At 34.4% G+C, this 19,726-nt stretch overlaps 1 protein-coding gene across 1 annotated transcript in view; it reads right to left on the bottom strand.

Annotated features, from left to right (window-relative positions):
• Window positions 1–19,726, bottom strand: part of apolpp (retinoid- and fatty-acid binding glycoprotein apolipophorin) — a 248,875-nt gene that overhangs the window by 62,493 nt on the left and 166,656 nt on the right. Inside the window, exons 34-38 of the mRNA XM_081759450.1 lie at window positions 18,491–18,634; window positions 16,137–16,302; window positions 12,279–12,463; window positions 9,314–9,543; window positions 1,548–1,858 (exon numbers count right to left, since the gene is read on the bottom strand). Of these exons, the coding sequence (XP_081615576.1) occupies window positions 1,548–1,858; window positions 9,314–9,543; window positions 12,279–12,463; window positions 16,137–16,302; window positions 18,491–18,634 (1,036 nt within the window). The remainder of the gene's footprint in view (window positions 1–1,547; window positions 1,859–9,313; window positions 9,544–12,278; window positions 12,464–16,136; window positions 16,303–18,490; window positions 18,635–19,726) is intronic.

Genomic DNA, 19,726 nt, shown 5'->3' with positions numbered 1-19,726 from the left:
CATCATCGCTCCATGGAAGGCAGTGGCAAACTACCATGGGTTCACCTTGCCCAGGGACCTTCGGGTCAAACACCTACCTTCGGGTGCATCATAATTATTATTGAGAGAATTTGGCAATTTAAATTTACGTTGTAACTTTTGTAACTTGTAATGCCTAAACTGCTACTCAACAAGAGTTGGTATTTCTGCAAAATCATGGCTTGTTTCCTTGTTTGAGACATAAGTTTGTGCGGCGGGGGAGGGGAGATGCGGCAAATTGTTTAGAGTATAGGGGCGCACAATATATAAATAATGGCCTGGTTTAGATATCTACGAACGGAGACGTTTCAACATAACTCTCAGTACAGTCAGGGACGGCTCTAGGATATTTTATACCCTAGGAGTGAAAGATATCTGCGCTCCTATTGGTTTGGATGTCTACGGACGGAGACGTTTCAACATAACTCTCAGTACAGACAGGAACGGCTCTAGGATATTTTATACCCTAGGAGTGAAAGATATCTGCGCTCCCATAATCTCCCTTTTACCCAAACCAAAGTGAAGAATTGCCACCCCTGATATTTTCACCACATCATCATACTGCTACCATTTGTTAAATAAAATAAAATTCTCCCAATACTTTTCTCTGATCTTAGGTGATCTCACTTTTCATTAACTTTCTCTTCCTAAATGTGTAGGGCGCTGGTGCACGTAAGTTTTGGCTAATGTTGATAAACCACACGTAAAAAAAAAAATGCCTGCTATTCCGCCCTAGGCAGCCGCCTAGGTTGTCTATATGGACGAGCCGACCCTGGGTACAGTAAAACATACAAATTGAAAATGTGTTTGAAAGTAGGAACAATTCCTCTTGAAGCCTATACTATAAACTAATTGACACTTAAGGTAAAGATAGCGATATTTCCCGATGTTACTAATGCTAGTACACTTAAACTCAGAAAAGAATCCTCATGTATCATCTTCAATCCCTAAACATCTTAACTCTATGAAGAAATTATTGGATCCTTTTTCTTTTCTCAACTGCGAAATGAGCTTGAGGGAGGAAAAGATAATGACAATAAGAAGCTCTGTCTTATTGCTTACAATCTATGAAGAAGCAAGTCTCGCCATTGATTCTCACTAGGAATAGAATTAAAAGTATGAACGCTAATAATTTATACACGGAATGCTTTTTGTTTTGTCAAAGTTGGAAAAGTTTGAAGAAGCTAAATCGGGAAAAGATGTGTGTTCTCAAGATATTTGTTTGGCCTATATCTGTCCACATCTGACCATATAATATTAGAAACGAATCTGTCAAGTGCCATCATAAATAGAGTTTACTGCTGACTGTTTGTACATGTTTATGATCATCTACTTCACTGATTATGATTATTGATTAACAAATGCTTCCTACCATTGCTAAATTCCAAATCTTATAACTTGAGTAGCCATAATTAAATATAAATAACAAATTTTTAAACTTTTAATGTTATTTCAACTTTCGCAAATGTGTTTATTCGTACTGTAAGAACAATGAAAATAGAATACAGTCAAATAGTAATTACACTTACCTCTAAGAAACTCGACTACAAGTTGAATATATTCTCTGAAATATTCTCCCAAGAACTGTAATTGATCAATTAAAAGTTGAGCTAACTGGATAGAGACGTCGACAATTCTTACTCCGACTTCTGTGGCATAGTCAGTCAGACGGATAGCTATATCTCTCACTCTAGGGATGTACGTGCGAATAGCATCAGAGACAAGCGCTCTTAATTCATTAAGCCTTTCCAGAGCCTTTTCAGATGACACAACAATCAATTGCAAAACTTCGGTGACAAATATACGAAGTGATTCAACAATACTTCCGGCAATGTCATGGCTGCAAAGAAAAGTTTCATTGAATGTTAGTATAGTATATTAATATTAATAGGATAACTTGCACTTCATTATTTTGTCCCATTTGGTGAAAGAGTAAGTTTAACCTAAAAGTGAGCTTACGCTTTTTGTGATACAATGAGAAAATACATTTCATTGATGCAAACTTATAAATTTTGTATTTTAATGGAAATCTCATAGCAAATTATTTATTGCATTATAGGGGAGTTTCTTTAAGTAAGTATTCCTTACTTAAATATTTTTATACCATTCCAACTATATAAACATAATAGTTGTAAAAGTCTACACATTGTAAACTGCTTGTTTTCTACTAGATAAACTGTCAAGTAATCTTAATCTATAGTTTAATATCCTGTGATCATTTCAGAGTTATTACACTTAGCTTTTTATTACTTTTACATTTTGAAAGACGGAAAGTCGGAAAGAGGAATTTGTAAAAAATAAGTTGGGAACAAATTTTTCAAAAGTGTGGAGCGTATTGTAAAAGTACTGTTGTTTGTAAACCATGTTGGCGACATGTTTTAAGTACGATGTTGGATATCAACAATTACGTTAGTTAGTTGTCACTAAAAGAATAATGCCATATGTAAAGTGTAAGGACTAGCATTAGACTATCAGCATTGGACGAAAGTATATAGTGTAGAACACATGTTAACATGTTATATTCCTAATTTTAAAAGTAAATCTACATTAACTACTGAACAACAACAACAAAAAAAAGCAATATAGCTGTCGATGCAATACTAAACATGACGATGTATACACACACCGTTTGAATTCTAGATCCGTGCTTTACTATTATGTTATGTGTTTATCTTCCAGACATATACTAAAATTCTTAAGTAACTCGCTTTAAAACTTTGGGTTATTGTAAATGTTATAGCGAAATCAAAGTTAGTAAAGTAAGATTTTTATCAGGTGTCAGGTACCGATTGGTGTCATACACCAATAACACAATTTAGAGCTCTCCATTGCTCTTGAACCGATTGGACTAAACTTCCAATTTACTTAGTACCGTTCTATGAAACTTCTCTGCAATTAATTTTAATATTTTTATTTTTTATTAATTTTTTTAGCATGTTGGTATATATTGATTTCTTTTGGAAGTGTTGAAGAACAATCTCATGGAGTTTGTTTCCACAGAGTTCGATCACTTACTTCAGACAGAATGCAAAGTTAAGGCTTGCCATGTTGGCTCGTTAATTGATCTTCTCGTTATTATCTACTTTGAGTTGTTTGCTTCGGTTCATTTGAGATTTTAGCGTCCCCTTCAGCATCCAGGCTCTGTGATACGTGACTCTACAGCTTAACATAGAATCCGAACCATATGAGCTCGCACTGAAAATCGATCTTAAGTCTCCCGCGCCAAAGACGTGTATTTTAACCATAATATAGCCACAAGGGAGCTCTGAGTTTGTTTTTTGTAAATAGCTTGCAGAAAATACTATATTTCCATTCTTGTTTCTCTGGAAATGAGTAAAAGATACATAGAAGTAAATGTGGTTGGCGCAACAAAATATTAAGATATTTAGACAACAGATGTTTATTTTAACATTTAAGAAGGAAATACCTAAAATTAAACAAAATAATTTCCACGATTATAGTGCAAACTTGCAAAACTTGTGAGGTCACTATTTTTATTGTTATTGTTATTTATTTATATTTATCTTAGAGTTTTACCTCTTAGGTTAAAGGAAACGACGAAAAATGATTGAATGATGGTAATGAATGATGATAGGTCAGGATATAGCATCCATCCAAACATGGACAAGTATTGAAGTTGTCAAGCAATGCTTTTGACCTTATGACCATGTCAGTTATCGAACACCTCTGTAAAGTAATTTAATTGTAATTCATTTATTTATTTTATTTATTTCTTTTAGATTAAAAGAAGGAGTTATCTAGTTCTGCATGGAACTAGAACTAGTATTTGTATAGTGGGTGAAAGCAACGTGACGTACGTAACATTCTGACTTCTTTTTCTGACTTTCTTTGAGTGTAGCGGCCTTCATAATGAAGATATCGCTTTACTTCTTTTTTTATTAGACAGATAGGAAATGCAGCTTTAAGGTGGTATAAGATACACATCAATCAATTACCAAAAACAAATTACATAAATGTGCGAAACGTCGTGACGTACGCACAATGAAATGGACATTGAAGTCAGACATCGAAAAGAAAACGATAAATTCTGCTCTGCTGTTACATGTGTATGCTCGAAGAAAATTGCGTGTATAGGTGACTACTGGTATGCTATTTCTGCATTGTAAGCGGAGTTTTCTATGCATCGGTATCTTAGCGAAAAAATTATAACTAGCGTGACGTACGCACATATTTCGTGACGTACGTAACAGCGTGCACTTTGACTAGAAGAAACAATTGTGGAGTGGAGACTCAAAATTGAAAGTCTCGAAGAGAGATCGATTGGAAAGCCATAGAACAAATATAAGTTACTGATATTTGTTGATGATAATGCACAGTCGTTTGGAAGTAGCAGACATCGTAAAATTCAACATAGTGTGAAAAATATAAAAATGTGCATACAAATGTACAGTGTGCATTTTAATTAGTAATGTTCAAGTTCTTCAGGTACTCGTGGGCAAAAGTGTAGCGATCTCGTTTCTCAAGGGGTTTTGGAAGAACTTTCTGGATGCGATTTCGTTCCACAGAATCAGTTATCTACACGTGGATGACAAAAGAATGCGTCTTTTCCCTGATCACTTTCACGCATGTATTTCACTCGGTGCAATCCATCACTTTCGACAGCAGTTACGTGTCCCACATGTTTTATGTCTCGGTCCGACTACATACACCACTGCAACATAACTTCCGATTTTGATGTCAACATTTTGGGAGGGAAGCAACTTGTCTCTGACACTTTGCGAAATATTTTTCTCAGGTTCATCTCGATCTGAATATGTATCACTTCTACTGGTGCTGTAAATTGCAATGTACAATTGGTACGAGTTTTTCAAGTTCGGCACTTGTGTTTCATATATCACAGCAACAAACCTTCTAGCAGGAACAACGTATCTTGCGGACTTGATTGTTTTTAGTTGCTGTAAGTTCACGTCCATGAAGTGTATAACAAAGGGAAAGTCGCAGTTGGCTGTGTCTTGATGCAATATAAAAAGGTATTCAATTTGCTGGGTATTTTTGAGAGCGACGGAATGGAAATCACTAGCGTTTTTCATTATTAGTTTACCTTGAAGAACACGGAACCAAACTTCTCTTTTCATCTTTGCTCCTACTCCATCATGTGCCCATTTTCCATGATAGCTTTCGTGAAAGTTCCACTCTGTTGGTACAATTTCATTTAGTAGCTTTACGTAGACAATGGATTTCCGATTCTTAAAATGTTGGCTCGCTCTGTCTGTCCACAGGTGTATTTTTTAATGGGCAATTCCAGCAAAATCTTAAATTGTTGAAGGTGGCTACTTGGAAAGTACCATGGTTTTTCGTGTCAGATATTACTAACTTCGCTCTCCATTGCTGAAGTATGCTACTGTGATGTAAATAGTGACAGTAGGATCGGCTGCGTTTGACCAGTGGGCGGCCATAACTTCGTATTGCTGCTTAATTGCGTAATTTTCTGCGAAGTCTGTCTTCAAAACCACTTCATCTATATTTTCATTTCTTCTTTGAAGGTGCTCAGCTCCTGGTTTTGTCTTCTTATGTTGTATATGTGACACCGATACACTAGTAACTGTTTCTCCATTTCTGTCCATATTGAAAGTCAAAATGAACAATTTCTAGGGTGCCTCTCTTCCACTGAAAACTTCAACCAATTCCTCCAAAATTTTCCGGTTCACACAGCAGACCTTGGATGTATGTTTTACGTTCGTACATGTCATGCACTTATTCTTCATACATATCTCACTCTCTGTATCGCATACACTTCCCTCAAGAAGCACGTTCTTTGTTATTGGTAGCTGGTTCTATTTCACTTTGGCGCCAATCATTTTTTGAATATTCTCACAGTATGGACAAGCAAGACAAGTGATCCTACTTAGATACAGTAATGCATTCTTTGGGTCGAAGGTTCAGGAAACTAGTTTAACTCATAGGCATATTTTTGCAAATTCGGTAAGGAAGAGCTTATGTGTCTCGCTGATGTAAAACATCATGAGTCTCTTTTGCATCTTTCCTTTTTCCCATCATTGCTGTACATAAAAACAGTAACATTTTCCCAGGGAGCATTCGGAATATATTGTCACTCTTGTAGAAATTAATTACGGTTGATTTTGTGTTGCTTCTTAGTACGATGCTTTTATATTGTTGTGTTTTCCTTTGTGCCACGCCAAACTGCTCCACCATTTTTTAACCACTCTGAGTTTTCTTCTAGGGCTATGTTAACGATGCAGCATTCTGACAGCCCATACTAGATCCAGATAGGACAGATTCTTCTCGGTTCCTTTCGCTGCGGACTTCTGCATCCGTATTTTTGTCTCTCGACGCACTTTTTGCCTTCGATGCTGACATTGTCTTTCGGTACTGCTGCATTCTATGCTTTCCTTTCTCACGATTTGCTGCTTTTTCTTTTTCACTTAACTTCTCTAGCGTTTTCCGTTGTGGACTTCTGGGGCTAACTGGTTCCATATTTATATATGGAAGTTGCAGAAAAGAAATGACAATGGTGCACTTTCAACACACACCATAACTGAAATCAACGATAAGACAATCCTGTCTCTAATGAACACGCAGCAGTCGATGCAGTGCTGCCATTTGTACTAACAATACTACTCGATTCAGGAACAATTAATATATATTGTTTCCACTGCTAAAGAAGGCTAGTATCAGGCATGACTAGACATTATTTGCCGTGACGTACGTAACAAATACCGTTATGTTACGTACGTCACGCATTCAGTTCGTTGGTCACGTACTTTATTGGCTAACCAGATGTCACAAACATTTGCGGTAAATTCCTACTGTTAGAAGGTATGATCTATTTGAATAATTTAACGAATGAAAGTTGTCCACGCGCTTTTCATTGTACAGGATAAACTTAACCCCCTTTTCCGTGACGTAAGTAACATAACACCACGGGTCTTCTCGATTTCACTGCTACTAGAGATGCCTAAACACATAGAGCTGAAAATTTCTGTTTTGGCCTGGAAGGTAACGTTCCATAGACGACATTTCTATGAAGAATGGTGAAAGTATTGCACAGATACTCAGTGGAATAATAACTAAACTATGCACTTCCCTTTCAATTCACAACAGCACATTAATACACTTTCTGTTACAAAGAAGTGATTACTTTACAATTAACAACAATTTCATAACAAATTCTGCAAACCATGTAACTACCCTTCATTCTCTTTCTATTGATGTATAGCATGTTATGGTGGAAGCATTATGATTTTTGCCCTTCAATGTCCTGAATTGTTTGCTTTTACCCTAGTCCATGATCCTAATTTGCTTTGAAATGAATTCGTTGTTAATTCTACCGTTTTTCAATTTTTGCCAATGCTATTATTTTAATCTCATGGCCAACCTAAGTTTGCAGTGACGTAAGTACTGGCCCACTCACAATCAGAAGGAAATTATTGTATTCATGCGCACGTACAGCTGACAGCCAGTATGTGAAACAATGCGATGCGTAGAAGTGGACACAGAGCTTCTAATTGACGATCACATAGCAGTCAACCACGTTCGAAGATCAGTTATCAAACAGTAAGGAAGAAACAGCCAAAATTTCTTTATCTGTAGGATCCTTGTTCCTTCCATTACAACAAAATTTATACACTTCTGACCCCAATCAGAAATAAGCGCTCCACTACTGAGCCACCGTGCCACTATATAGAATGGAAGAGAATAAAGGTGCTTACAAATCTCAGATCTTAAAAAAAAAAAAAAAAAAAAAATCCTTCGTTGTCTCTCTGGGTCTTATTCAGTAGTTTTCGTCAACGCAACGCAACAATTGCAACTTAATTTGTGAAAATAAAAATAGCAGTTACAATTGCTCATTGTTTTTTTTTTTTTTTATGTTGAGTTGCGATCAGCAAATTGTACGATGGAAGCCTCTGTCTTTAATACATTTATGGGAAACCTTGTAGTAAATAGCGAAATTTTAAAAATATGAATTATAATAGAAAATTGGATCTCAATAAAGTACATTGTGCTGTTCCTTGTGCATCTGCTGTGTGTTTATTTAAAAAGGCGTAGTTGCTTGGTTGCATTTGAGTTTCTTTCAGCACTGAGAATAAATTATGCGTGGACCTACAGCGTAACATGGGTTCCCAGAGGGAATCGAAGCTGGGCTTCCCACACTGAAAGCGCGTTCGCTAACCGTATAACCAAGGAAGCTCAAGAGCAAGAAGTTATATTTCTGTCGTTCACATTGAAGTTTGTTGAAAGAGGCGATACAAATTGTATTCTAAAGCTTAAAAGTCATTTTCTCGTAAATCAGGATCATTGTTGATTTCAGTCGAAATTTCTTTCGCCGTGGGAGCCTTGTTGCTTCCATTGCACCAAAATTTATGCATTTTCCGACGGATGATACCCTTTGTAAAATCTCCCTCTTTTCCAATCGTGTACCTTTATTTCTCACCCTGTCTCTTGTCTTTGCGCGTGTTGATACTTTTCCTTCTTCCAAGAATACCTTCTTCACGCTCACTGACACGTCACAGCGGTAAGGCTAAGAACATCACTCACACTTTTACAGGGATCGGCAGGTCGTAAGTATGAATACACGTTTAAAACAATTTCCATTGCTTGGCCATTTAATGGACTGCCATCTCTATATAATCGAAAATAACACACAGGTGAACAGACACTGAACCCTCGCACAGGACGCCATATTGCACATGTACAGCAGAAAACAAGCTATTTTATACATATATAAAAATTACTGTACTTCACAGATATACTGTAGTTGTTTTATCAAATCATAACTGCATAGTTTGTTCTACATAAAGGGTAATCTTTAAAATGTGGGATTATTTGTTTGTGCGCATCAATAAGCCACACTGCTTATTACAGAAAATGTTGCAACCCTCTGTTCGTTTCTTTAACTTAAGATCATTGCGAATTTTTGAGCATGCTTTATGTATGTATTAGCTATTTGTTACTTCAAAGTACTAATACTTTTAATTATGTCCAGGTAAATGTTAAAAATCAGGTTCTGTAATAGGAAACTCGTTCATAATGATGCAGTTTCAACACTACTTGGAATTACTTATGGTTAGTGATTTGGAGCTACTGAAACTACGTCACTGAAAGCTTGTGTTGACCACGACTATAGTCTCTCGTATCCACATTGTGAGAAACCTTGAAAGGAGCAAGTGTTTCAACGACGTAAGGACATGTTATTATAATTCCCTTCTACGACGAATATAGATCTCTGAGAATATGTCTTCGATATTCAAAACACAAAATAATCCACTAACGTTACATTCATATTTCTTTAAAACTGATTTAAATATATACTCACATAAGATTGTAAATATATTCAGCCGTATCTCTGATCTCAGTAATAGCCTGATCTTCTTGAAGTGTTCGTAGTTGATCCCGATAAGATGTAAAAACAGGTCCCAAGTTTGTTTGTGCTCTACCCAGTGACTGAATAATTGATGATAATTGTTCAGAGACCTCCGTCAAGAAATCTGTTGATATACTCCTCACTGCGCTTCGTACGGCCAATATTTCTGCGCGAATACTTTCCTATAAGGAGTTAAAACACACAATGTATCTGTCAATGAAAATAATCAACTCAGAAACTACACTTTATAATTATAACATTACATTAGAAAGTTAAGAAGCGAAATCTTATTTTAATTTAAGCTATACATTTTATTTGCCTTTCAGGTAATAATAATACTAATACTACTACTACTACTACTACTACTACTACTACTACTACTACTACTACTACTACTACTACTACTAATAATAATAATAATAATAATAATAATAATAATAATAATAATAATAATAATAATACGCTTATTGAATATATATACGTATATATATATATATATATATATATATATTATGCGTGTTCTTATTTGCCTCAATTTAAAGAAAATTTAGGTAAAAGGGAGGAAAGAAATTGCAGAGAATTCTCTCTTCACCTATGAACAATGAAATTTCTTCAAGAATTTAATATTGTCCTTTCTAGATGTTAGTAAATAATAAATATGAAGTGTTTCATTTATTTATTTATTTATTTATTTATTCTTTTTTAACAAATTCCTTCCTCCAGCCTTACATATATAGTTCGAGAAAGCAATGAACAAATGTTTTATGTAGCACCTCCTTTTACTATAAGTGAAAAACATGAGATTTCAAAGAGTGAATATATGCAACTAATGCAAGGATCGAACTGGTACATTAGTCACTAACATGTCCTCTCAGACCAGACCTTTTGAGAGCAGTAGTCTTTGCCTCAAATAATGTGAGCTGTACCATAACTGATATCTGGACAAATCCAAGGTTTCTTTTTGAATATACAACTAAATGTGGAGATAAAGGATCTTATCAAGCCTAGTTAATTATGTCTCTGTATGATTCGTTTTGTCCCGTATAAATCACAATCAATACCTTAAGTACTATTATGTCGAGTGTAATTTGAAACTCAAAGGGGTTATATCCCTTATAAAATCTCTTAAATTCGCATGTTTTTAAAGCTATATTGCCAGAAAGGGGCAAATTTGTTGGTGCTCGGGCACATGGTGCGAGCGTAACGAAAAACTATGTAATGCGCAACGAAAAAGTATGTTGGGTATATCGTGAAAGACAGTGCCTAAGGGAAAGACAGCCTACAAAGTTCACGGCAGCGTAGAGGAACATCAATCAGAAGAAAACTCTCAGTAACAGGTCGCGCCGAGTATTAAACCGAATTGTTGCTCAGAACCATCATTCGACTGCGATTCAAAGGACGGAGGAACTCAAACAGCACCTTCTACAGCCTGTATCTACAATTACAGCCCGCACGAGTTACATAACATGGACATACGAGGTCGGATTGCACGGACGAAACAGTTGAAGAACCAGAACGTTTTAGTACGACGCCACGGTGACGCGAACATGCAACATGAACCATTGATAACTGGAAATGTGATATGATCGAGCGAGTCATTATTCATCTTATTTGAAACCACGGGCCATGTATCTGTGTGGTGGACGTCCAAAGAAGCGTATTATCCGTGATGTCTCCTTCCAACAGTGAAACATGGCAGTTTCCCTGCAATGCTGTGAGTAGCAATATACTAGTTTACAGTGGGTCCTATACTGACGCTTAATGGTCATATTACTGTCCGTGACTATGTCGCCATGTGACAGTGTTGATCCTATGGGCCAGATGTTGTTTCCAGACAATGACACCATATTCCAGCAAATTGATGCGTTCATTCACAAAGCTGGAGCGGTTGTTAATATTTTATTTTATTTTTTTAGGAACATCGGGATAAAGTTGAACACCTCCCCTGGCCCACCTATTCCCTGAATCTGAACATTTGCTTTGGAGACACGATTTTGGTACATATGTATGCCTCCATCCTCTCTCAAGGAATTGAGTGATGCACTGTACAAGGAATGGGTGATATTCGATTTGGTATAATTAACAACCTATGTGATTCCATTACACGTCGCATCAGAGCTGTAATGAGAGTGAGAGAGATCCAAAGTTATATTAATCTGATAAGTTTTACTTTTTTCAGTTATTTCTATTATTTTTATAACCATTTGTATAATTATTAGTCTCTGAAGAACTTTCAAAAACGTTTTGTGAATTAAACCGAAAGAATTTTATGACGGACCTTTCTTTAGATAAAGAATGAGTGTTCGTCTACAGTAAAACTGAAGACTACTAAATATACTCAACCTTAGTTGTAATAGGGAATTTGTCTTATAAACAACGAAGCAGAGAAAATGTGGTACTTTCAGAACGATGCGATATAAAAAAATGTTAATCCATTCTTAAATTTATTGCATATCTAAGAGACATCAGAAGTGTATTTTGAATTTAGTAAGTTAATTGTGGTAATAAGGAGTTTAAATCTCAGTAGCAAACAAATTGTTATCATCAGCAGATCAGATAATTCGTGGAGGGTACGGTTGCTTAGTCGTAGAGTACGAGTAGTAAAGGTTTGATCCCTGATCATGCGAGTTTGTGATGAACAACATCATGGTCATGGGTTTTCTTAGCTTGTTACATTTTTTCCCACATTCTCAATCCACCGATTCATCCATAATTATTCCCGTTCACTAATCAAATGCCTTCTTTAGCACAAAGAGCATCACCATGAGGTGTTAAAAGTTTCATTTCAAATCAAATCAAATCAAATGTTTCTTAGATACTATAAAACTTCCTTCAACAAATCTTCCTTCAACAAATAGGACACGAACATATTGATCAAAGTGAATATTTTAAATAATGATGATAATAATGATCTCACCAGAACACGCTGTACTCTATCCCTTTCGAAATCAAATTCAGTTTGTAGGAAGCGTGACTGCTCAAGAGAGATGAGCAATCTAACTAATCGGTTGTTCTCTGATCCAAGATTCTGTACTGCGTCCAGCTCAATTGCTCTGTTAAAGTCAATACCACCAGTTGCTTGGAGATATCTATCAGGATGATCTAAAAAGAGAAAAGTTGACTATTAACTTCCATCTCTCATAAGCCACTTATATAAGATCGTATTATAAACTGCATTACATAAAAAATACAAAATTTCAAATTTCACGATTTCCTTACAAGTATAGTATAAGATTGTTTAATCTAATTTAAAACATGATCAAAACCACATTACTTCTTCTCCTCAATATTTTACTGAGAATTTTAATTAAAAAAAGAAAACTTGCTCTATATAAGTGTTAGTATGAAATTTTGTATTAGTTATATTCTTAACTCATACCGTATAATAAGCCTCCAGTATATAATAGGCATGAAATATGGGAGCTCATACTGCACTCTATCCCTTTAATGGATATTTATGTTTTTGTTTTCAGCAATGTATATAAAATTTATTTCGTTATTAACTATCAGTTTTATGTAATTTAAGAACAATTTCATAATTTAAAAACAGTGAGCATTAAATTCAAGATCTTGAATTTGTATATTAAGAGCAGAAGTTTCGTAGGACTTCTACAACTAACCATGCCAATTCTACTTAATCTTCATTCTTTCCATAAATAGATATTACTTTTCCCGATATTTCAATTTAATATAAACAATTTTTTTTCACTAAGATTGTACCTGTAAAATATTAATTAGTGATTTTAATCTAAACGTTTATCAATCGTAAAGACTCATACAGCATTTTCAGCTCAGCTAAACAACTTAGGAACAATCGGTCTCTGTTTCTAAATCAATACTGTAGCTGATAATTGTATTAATTCAAATCAAAAATAATTTTGAAAACTGTCTAAAATTCTTAAGAGTTTTCTGCAATGTATTAGTGTAGCAATTCGTTAAGTTGAGATTTCCAGTCTTATACGTACCATTTTATTGATCAATTTAAAGCATATGCTCATTACTAATATACAGTGTTATTACAAATAATCTTTCTGATCACAATCCAAAACCAATATTGCTTAAGAACACTCAGGCATGTGAAAGTGGTATCAATGGACAAGTTAACTCAAATACTTCTAGCAGCAAGTAAAAATATCGTGTAGTTATCGTTTTTGCTGCTGGGACGATAGGATAAAAAAATGGCTGCCAATGAAGACAGAAATGCATTTTGTGTGTTGGATTTTCAGTTCTGCAAGTTTGTTATCACTGTCCAACGTTATTCTAAAAGAAAGTTTGATAAAGATGCGCCCAGTGGGTACAGTATGCGTAAGTGATATTCTGAATTTAAAGCAACTGGTGCACCTGTTAGCACAAGTCAACCGGCCGTCCATCAGTCAGCAAGGAAACTGTGAAGTGTGTGAGAGAGAATTTTGTACAAAGTTCCCAGAAATCCACCATCGCAACCAGCAGAGAATTAGGATACAAACATGCCGAAGAAACCTCACGATCGAGGTCGAGGTTTAAGTCGCGGTCAAACCCTTGATACTGGCATAAACCCATGGATTTTAATGAGTAAGCGCATGCTAAAGATGTACGCTACATCGCGACCTAGAGGTCGACCGCGAGGGTGAATTAGTGGTCGCGATGATAAACAACCGAGTTTGTTTTTACATCGATGTTCAACGGAAGCATCGCTGAGGCTCGTGTTCTCATTGGTTCTTCCTGAAGCACTGCACGAAATAAAGTCTTCATTTGTTTAGAATTTCGTCTGCAGAGGATTGTGTGTGCCTATGCTCTAGAGGTTTTACTGCACTATTAAATTTGATTATGAATGACATATTAATAGTACTAGTGAGAAATGCTCCAGCAATATAAGAAACACAAACACTATAATAGGCACGTTTTAAGTAGAGAATGGAAGAAAATAGCAACTGAAATGCGAATGTCAGATAAGTTGTTCATGTTTACATGAGAATTATACTGTAGCTTATTCTTATATAAGGCAGTGGCGGTTAAGAGAGGGGGGCTTTCGGGCTGAAGTCCGTAACTTGTGCAATTTCTAAAGAAAAAAAAGAAGCTAGTGTTAATCACATCTATACTTAAAAACTCCACGCTCCCCCTCCCCCCCAAATTCCGAGATTAATAAAAAAGGGATTCTTCTAAATTCGTTACTAATATAAGCTAAAGAAATACCTGTAAAGACGCACGTATCCATAGGGAGGACACGTCGAATAATTAACTGCAGCGATGAAATTTCATTTGCTGAAGTTGATACCCCTTCATCTCGAAACCTGGAGACATACCTGTTTTTTTCTTTCTTTCTTTTTTTTTAAATTTTACTGGGAAGTGATTTCTCGCCTGAGTGCTGAAAGAGGGTATTTTTTTTTCAGAAAATTGAAAAAAAAAGGTAAAAGTCTTTGATTTATTGATAGAGAGGGACAAGAGATGAGACTCAAATATTTTTACGAAACAAGAGACGAGACTTTAGCATTTCTCATATCTCGTCTCGCGTCCATCTTGATTTATAAACTGTTTGGTCCTTTCAATTTCAAAATGTCGTTTTGCAGTGTTTTTTATGCAATAATTTCACACGCGTCACCGTAATATTTCTCCTCAAACTGAGAACATACAGCGAGGGTGCGACCTCTTCGCTATGTGTGCCCTTCATCCATCGCGACTTAGACATCGAGGTAGCGACCGCGACTTAAACCTCGACCTCGATCGCGAGGTATCTTCGGTATGCATTTATCCTTAGACAGTCCGCAACCAACTGTTTGGAAGATTTCACATAAATGTTTGCGGTACCGTCCTTACCGTTTGTAATTATTGCAGGTTCTAAAACTAAACGACAAAGTCAAGAGACAGTCTTTCTGTGGGGACATGAAAATTGAAATGGAAACTGATGAATATTATTGGATTCAGTGATGAAGCATCCTTCCACCTGTCATGCAAAGTTCACAAACATAATGTCAGGATCTGAGGTCTGGACAATCCTAGATGTTATATGTAACATGTACTCGACTAACCTAAGGTGATGTTTTGTTTTGTTTTGTGCTATTAGCCATGGAAAGGTGTATGGGCCTTTCTTCTTCGACGAGGACACGGGTACCTGCAAATATTACGAACATAGTTTCTTTCACAACTGAAACGGGATATCTCAGGCTCCTTTTACGAATATGATGAAGCACCACTCCATTTCTACTTAGATGTCAGGTGTGAACTGAATAGGCGATTACCAAACATATCTAATGTTCGTGCTGGCAGATATGATAGTTAACGTTTACGTTGGCTTCCATATTCCCCCGGTCTCACCCTGTGGTTTTTTTCTGTGAATATTTTCGTGTTCACATCATAGAGATCATTGCATTAGTGGATCGCCCGATGTTACAACATGTATTGTAAGGAATGGACTATATGCTAGATGCCTATCATGTGACGAAGGAATCTCACATTGAGTACGTGTGATGTGACGTGAACCAAATGGAAAACAAAACTTTTTGAATTTTCGTTTCCAATGATACCACTGAATTTTCGTGAATTTTCGTTTCGGGTGATAACACCATATTTTAAATACCCAAATATTAGATTTAAAAAAAAAAATAGAGCCCTCTGTAACAAAAATTGCATAGAAATAATAATTTTTAATGAGTGCATTCCTTCGTAAAAGCGTGTTTTTCTTGTTTTCAGTCATATGAGAGAACCTTTTCTTGAAGCATTTTTACCTGTTATTTAAATTACTAAGAAAAGTTTATACTGTTTCATTATTTTTGAATCACTTCATACATATATTACTTACTTTTCCTGAAGATACGGTATGTGAAGGAGTAAAGATCGTGTATTTCTCCCTCGGCAACGGTGGCCTCAAGGCCAAGAATTTCAATTTCTGCATTCACTTTTTGCAAGGATCTTGAGAGTTGTAAATTAGCGTTTATATGTGCAACTTCTGATGACGGTCCTCGTAACTAAAATAAAAAAAAATCAATGCCATATACTGTATTTCTTATGTGTATTTTATATCTATGTTCTGTCACAAGATAATATTAAGTAAAACTTACTCGTAAATACTCTTTCAGTTGTAACGTTCGTAAAGTCCTCATAATAGATGGTAAAAATAACATTATATACAAGTAATAATATTGTCACATAACCGATTTCTTTACATATAAGAAGATAAACTTGGTAAAAGTCATTGTTAAATGTAAACTTCGAAATTGATAAAATGTATTTTCCTCATAGGAAGGTATTTAAAGTACCTGAGAAAATTTATTATAATAATTGATAGAAGAAGAAGAATGGCGAGAAAGAATTAAAAAAAAATGTTAAATATTTCATGCATAATATTGTTTGGTGTAGAAATTAGGTTATGGAAACAATTTACTAAGTGGAACAGAAAAGCCAAGACGAAATGTTAGAAAAGAATATAAATAAAAGCAGTACTAGAGAAGACAAAGGGAAAGAAATTAATTGGAACGCTATAATATAGTAAAACTCAGTAATAGTATTAGTGATTCTCAGTAATAAAACATTTATTATATAATTATAATATTTTCGTCTGTTTGACCGCAGATGTCACCAATAGCACATTATTTACCAAAAGATGTTTTGCAAGCTTATTCAATCTTTTATTGTTAAGAAATCACTAAAACCGTAATACAAAGCGACAATATTTTTTTAAAAAATGTAAATGAAAACTGAAATGTTTTTATCAGTTCTCTTATGAACTCATTTCATCGTTCATTTGTTTTAAAAATACTTATCGTCTTCCTTCAGGGAAATTCCATTTAATTCTTACAGAAATTTTTAACTTAGTTCTCAAAAGTTTAGAGAATGATGAAGCAGAGAATAATTGTAAGATAGAATATAAGCTTTTTCGCAAATGGCTTATCAGATATTAAGGAAAAAGAGAAGGAACGAAAGAAGAGATAAGTATTTTGTTTTCTTTTATTCCCACTTCCATCCCCACCTTTCCATCTGATGATCAGTTTAACATTAAATAGTGCACATGTTTAGTAATTACGAATATCTCAATGACTCGGTGCAATACACTACTAATCTTCTGTAAATTTAGCATTTTTAAATGAAACCAGTGGTGGCTAACATAGAGAGTTTAACAGCTTATTTGAGATGAGGTAAGCATAACATGTCAAAGTAATAATAATAACAAAAAAGTCTTTGCCTTTAAATAAAAGGGTAGATGATTGAAACATTATTCATAGAAACTACAAAATCAGAATTAAGTAATACATAAGAATTGGATACAACTAATCGACAGTAAAAAAAATGCTAGCAATAATTAAAAGTAATTCATTTATAAAATAAGAGAAAAATTATTTTTAGACAATTGAAAATAGAAAGAGGTGAAATAGTAAATTTGAACATAAAATTTATAAATAAAATGATTTAATAGTTATTTCTACATTGAGAGCAATTAGACTGTTTCTCTTCAAATTCTGCATTTACACTAAGCGTACCATATCTAGTTGTACTAGCAAATTAGACCTAATCTCAAATATAGTTCAGCTACATTTATGTAATATGTCTAGTAAATATTTTATTTTATATTTATATATACTAAGAATAAGTACAGTTTGCCAACAAGTTAATAAGATTGGCTTATTATTTAGATTAGTGTTTGGAAAGAGCAAACGTGAATATAAATGTGAATTTCTCGATACCGACATTGAACTTCTTAAGTATGGCTGGTAAAGAAAGCAGAAGCAACTTTCGAAATGATTTCAAATCGAGTATTGAAGCATTGGTAACCATATTAAAGATTAATAATCGTTATTTTCATTAAAAGAGAAAATGCCAGACACGTTCCTCATTACGTAGTTGTAATGTACCCTTTTACAAAGAAAATCAGTAAATATTTTAGTTTGGACCAAGCAAGAAAATATCAAAAACATACATGTAAATGAAAACTGAGCTTTCTGAAGGATCTTCTGTAAGAAGTGGTGAATTGAAAAAGTAAAGAATACGTAATGTATATAAAATGAACTTGAAGCTCTATATCAACCAAACCGTTAAACGAATTTAAAATAAATAGCTTTTTGCTTTTATGCCACTGTAATCGTATTTCATAATCTAAGTAAACTGAAAGGAATTTGCATTATGTTTACTGAACCTGATGAAATAAATATCATTACTTACATACAATACAATCCTCTCCAAACTGGATTCAAACAAAATGCTGGCTTCTCTATGCGATTCACCATAGCGGACAACAGTGCCAAATCCAAAAACTCTTCTACTACTTGCGAGGTGGTTTTGAACTTCAAGATCTATATTAAGACCCTGTTCAAAATAATGCAGAAAAAATAATTAAAATTTAAATATTCTTTAGCTCATACTCACTAGAAATGAAACATAAACTTGAGTAGGCACTCATTATTCGGTTAAGTCAACTAAACTTATATTTCGTTAATTTTGGTATCAGTCGTACAGTTTTATTCCCTTACATATATAGAAAGCCTATTTATGAATCGTTATTCCAACTATGGCCAAGATGGCAAATTAAAAAATAAGAGGAATAAAAAACAGAGAGAAGTTTAAGTTTATATGCATAAAATCATTTATATTGATTTAAAAGTAATTCACATCAATGTCAAATCTCAGTAGTCAAAGTTAAATAACTGTACAAATTCTGTTTTTTGGTTTCTCATTTCACCATTTAAATGACTAGTAGGGGGAAAATCTAGCAATTACTTCAGGAATGTAGTAGTCTAAAGTGTGATTAACTAGAAGTTAATATGATATTGTAAAGAAGCAATAAGATCTACGTTATGTAAATAAGTATATTTTGACACTTTATTGAACCTTTATGCCACTTATTGTATGTTAACACAACTTTGCGAAATACTTTTTAATGAAAATAATGAGAAGAGAGGAGTAGGCAAAATATTTATTGCCAAGGGCAACACATTTAGATATGTACAAATTGAAAATTTTGTGTAAATAAAATAATTTTACTACTAACATTCGCGACAATTTTCCTTTAGACTAATAGTTAAAAACTTACAATTATTGGAGAATAAAATTATCATTTGGACAAATAGTACTCAGAAAATTTACGAAGAAGTCCAGGTATAAATTATACATAAAGTGTCCGTTTTTAAATTACCGGCTGTAATGGAGATTTTATAAAGTATATAATATTTGAGTGTATAAAATAAAATAAAAAAGTAAAAAAAAAAATATTGCAATAAGAATAAATAAAATAGGAATAAAATATGATAATGGAAGTCAAAGTGTCTCAAGTTGTAAAAGGATAATTATAATAGTTAATAGATATTATTCTTCGTAGTACATACTGTGTGCATTCTTGTCCTTGAAGTCCTACTTTACGTACAGCAGTGGTTAAAGAATTAATTTTGTTTAGCTAACGAA

This window comes from Thermobia domestica, chromosome 5 (assembly GCF_964235325.1).
Source record: "Thermobia domestica chromosome 5, izTheDome1.hap1.1, whole genome shotgun sequence".
Lineage (NCBI taxonomy): Eukaryota > Metazoa > Arthropoda > Insecta > Zygentoma > Lepismatidae > Thermobia > Thermobia domestica.
This window is presented reverse-complemented; position numbering and strand designations above follow the sequence as displayed.